Genomic DNA, 4,201 nt, shown 5'->3' on the forward strand with positions numbered 1-4,201 from the left:
GTCCATGCCCAGGAGTTCCAAAGAAAGAAGATATAAAGTACATTATATCAAAGACTGGAAAAAGCTCAGCTTCCTTAAAAATCAATACACACACCAGATGCCCATACCTGTATTCCCAGCAATTCAGGAGGCTGAGACAAAGGATTTCAAGTTCAAGGCCAGCCTCAGCAATTTACCAAGACCCAGAGCAACTTAGTGAGAAATGGTCTCAAAATAAAAAATTTAAAATAAAAGGAGTGGGAATGTAGATCAATAGTAGAGCATCCCTGAGTTTAAAAAAAGAAATTAAATACACAATAAATGTGAACTTCTGCCCAAGAAGCTTTATAGAAAAGTAGACCATCCACAGTAACTTTCTGAGATGACTGTTTGGAGACCGCCCCCCCCCCAAAAAAAAAAAAGCATTCCTGCCCTGCTTTGGAATCTCACCCCCTATGCTTGGGAAACTTTGGGGCTTCAAGCAGAGCAAGACTCTGGTGGTAGCTTCTCTGGCGCTTAACAAGGAGAGGAGAAGCCTGGATACAGGATACCCTACAGGAACCATCACAGAAGTCTGTAGGTAGAACAGAGACTGAAGAACAGTTGACAAAAATCCCAAGGACATGTCACGGAACCCAAAGGATTCACAGGATCACTGGAGTTAGCAGCAATTGTTCTGTGACACCGTCAGCAAAGGGTCCATTGGTCCCTTCCATTGATCTCTGCTTGGTTAGTGCTGATTATTGTCAGGAAAAGTAGGAAAGAACTTCATGATAGCCCTGGCAATTTCCAGCCTGGGGTCTGATTACATAATTGTCCCCTGAGTGGGGGGGTCATAGAATCTACTGCATTAAATAGCTTAGCAAATGAATTTATTAACTGCCTGAGCAAAGGATGCTTTAGTTAATACCTCATCGGAGAATTAACATTTAAACGCCTATCTCATCCAAGCCTATGATCAACTTTCAATCAGGGATATAGAGAATAGAGAAGGAGGACTACACAAATAATGTTTATATAGTCAGTGATAGCTTAGGGATTTCAAAGATTTTTACTCAGCCAAAGGAAAATAATAATGTTTGTGAAAGCTCTGGAAGAGAAATTATTTGATGAGCAAAGGTACAGAGTATTTAGAAAAAGCATCTTGCCTCATTTGTAATATTTCACAGTACCTGATACCTTCTTTTTAATAAAAAAGCTGGGTGAGGGGGTGCACGCCTATAACCCCAGTAGCTCAGGAGGCTGAATCAGGAGGATCACAAGCTCAAGTCCAGCCTCAGCAACTTAGTGAATCCCTAAGCAACTTAGCAAGAACCTGTCTCAAAATTTTAAAAAAAAAAAAAAAATTAAAAAGAGCTGGGGATGTGGCTCAGTGGTTGAGTGCCCCTGAGTTCAATCCCTGGTACCAAAAGAAAAAGAAAAAAAATTAAAACCCTTACAGACCCAATATCAAAGATAAGAACCATGAAAGAGATTAGTCATTGAAAGCTAGTGAACAATTCTGAGAAAGAGAAAAAGGAGAGAAGAAAAAGCAGGGATCTAGGGCGGGTGGAGAAAAGGGGAAAGAAGAGAAGAGAGAAGAGAGGGAGGGAGGGAGGAAGAGAGAGGGAGAGAGAGCGCGCATGTGCGATGAGCAGTAGCTGTGGACCTTACAGTTGCTGCTAACTGCCCTGGGGTGTGTGAGGGAGAGAGAGAGAGAAAGAGAGTGAGTGAGCAAGCGAGCTAGAAAAGAGGTGGAGGGAGAGGAATAAGAGAGAGGAGGAAAGGAGAGAAGGCAGGAAGAAGGCAGGGACCACCATGCTGTCCTGTCTGAGAACCAAACCGGTGGGAAAAATTGCTGAGGACCAAAAGATTGAACTAGACAGAATCAAACCAGAAGACAGAGCTCAGAGGGCCGCATCCAAGATTCAGGCTCGCTTCCGTGGATACCTAACAAGGAAAAGGCTCAGAGGAGAGAAGAAGGGCGATGCCCAAGCTGCTGAGGCCAAAGCCAAGGAGAAGGAGGAGGAAGCCCCCGCTGCTGCCGACGGGGTGGGGACAGAGGAGGCAGAAGGCCCGGCTGCCGAAGAGGTCCCGGCCACTGGCCCCGAGGCCGAGGAGCCGGGCAAAGCAGGAGACACCCCTTCCCAGGAGAAGCAAGCGGAGGGCGCCCCCGACGGTGCCCCCGAGCAGGCGGCCACCCAGGCTCCTGCCCCCTCGGAGGAGATGGACGGCTCCGCTGAAGCGGAATTGTCCACGGACAACTCGCCGTCCTCCAGGGCCGAGGACGTGCCCGCCAAGGAGGAGCCACAACTAGCCGACGTGCCTGCTGCTGCCACCACCCCTGCTGCAGAGGACCCTGCCGTCGAGGCAACAGCCCAGCCTCGGACGGAGCCTGCCCAGAGCAGCTAAGCTCCAGAGAAGATAGAAGCTGTAGATGAACCAAACCTAAGGACAGTGGCCGGCAGGATGAGGGTCACGAAGAATGGGAGGCTGACCAGGAACATGCCTGAATTCTAGGAAATGGCTTTCCACGTCCCCACCCTCCCCTCTCCTGAGCCCTGTCTCTCCTGCCCTCTCTCAACTCCACTCTGAAGTTTCCCCTGTCCTGCTCACGTCTGTTGAGTCTGTCCTCTCCCGCCCACTAGCCCTCTTTCTCTCTGTGTGGCAAACATTAAAAAAGAAAAAAAAAAAAAAAAAAAAGCAGGAAAGATCCCCAAGTCAAACAGTGTGGCTTAAAACATTTTTTTGTTGCTTGGTGTTGTGATGGCGAGTTTTTGGTAATGATGATCCAATCATTTGGGGGGAAATTTTTGCACTGTATCCCAGTTTTTTGATCTAGTGCGTGTGGCCCCGTGGGAGTCCACTTACCTCTCTGACTCTGTTCCAAGTGTAATGTTCTGTTCATCTGAGGAGTCCAAAATATTGAGTGAATTCAAAACCATTTTGGTTTTTCTCCTTTTCAATGTGATGGAATGAACAAAAAGGAAAGAAATTCAAAAACCCAGTTTGTTTTAAAAATAAATAAAAATAAATAAATAAATAAAGCAAATGCGCCAATTAGCATTAAAAAAAGAACCATGAAAGATAAAATTGATATACATGATCATACAATTTTTTTTCATTTTGTAGGTCAAAGAAATTAAGTAAAATTAAAAACACAAATAGGAGAAATAATTACAACATAGAGATGGATGTTCTTAACATACAAAGACCTCTTTCCTGTAGAAAAGACACACTCCAGAGAAGCAAGCAAACAAGATGTTATGGTTTGAATCTGGAAGGTTCCCCCAAAGATTCCTGTGTTGAAGGCTTGTCCCCCAATGCAGCAGTGGTCAGAGGCAGGGCTCTTGGGAAGGAATTAGATCAGGAGGGCTCTGACCTCATAAGTGGATTAGTCCATTGGATTGAAAATATGATGGCATTATTGATAGGTGGTGGAAACTGTAGGAGATTGGACCTACTTGGAGGAAATAAGTGACTAGGCCTTGCTAGCACTCGCTGGTGCTCTCTGCATCCTGGCTGCCATGAGCTAAGTAGCTTTTCTCTGCCATTCCCTCTGCCATGTTGCACAGAAATGGAGACAGGTGACCATGCACTGAAACTCTGCAACCATGAGCCAAAGTAAATCTTTGGTTGTTGCTGCTGCTGCTGCTGTTTGGGGGTTTTTTGGTTTGGTTTTGTTTTTTTGTTTTGTTTTATTTGGGTACCAGGGATAGAACCCAGGGGCACTTAATCACTGAGCCACATCTCTAGCCTTTTTTTTTTTTTTTTTTTTTTTTTTTTGGATACAGGGTCTCCCTAAGTTGCTGAGGCTGGCTTTGAACTCGCATTCCTCCTACTTCTGCCTCCTGAGCTGCTGAGATTACAGGCAGTTTGTCCCAGCAACATAACGCTAACTGACATATGAGACAAAAGAAGGAAAATGATCTATGGATATATAAGTAATATCTAACTTTATTTTTTTAAGAGAGAGGGAGAGGGAGAGAGAGAGAGAGAGAGAGAGAGAGAGAGAATTTTAATATTTATTTTTTAGTTATTGGCGGACACAACATCTTTGTTTTGTATGTGGTGCTGAGGATCGAACCCGGGCCCCACGAATGCCAGGCGAGCGCGCAACCACTTGAGCCACATCCCTAGCCCAATATCTAATTTTATTAATCAAGAAGCACAAATTAAAACAATAAGTTGTCCCATCTGGTACACTTTTAAAATGGATGGACACCTTCTCTCATATCACTGT

At 45.0% G+C, this 4,201-nt stretch overlaps 1 protein-coding gene across 1 annotated transcript; it reads left to right on the forward strand.

Moving 5' to 3' along the window:
* Positions 1-1,776: 1,776 nt before the first annotated feature.
* LOC308632600 (neuromodulin-like) lies at positions 1,777-2,370 on the forward strand (the record flags this gene model as incomplete). Its single annotated transcript, XM_081264850.1, has 1 exon — positions 1,777-2,370. One exon carries the CDS (start codon positions 1,777-1,779, stop codon positions 2,368-2,370), a length of 594 nt encoding a protein of 197 aa, XP_081120976.1.
* Positions 2,371-4,201: the final 1,831 nt, after the last annotated feature.

Source organism: Spermophilus citellus (assembly GCF_964194105.1).
Source record: "Spermophilus citellus genome assembly, chromosome: 13".
NCBI lineage: Eukaryota > Metazoa > Chordata > Mammalia > Rodentia > Sciuridae > Spermophilus > Spermophilus citellus.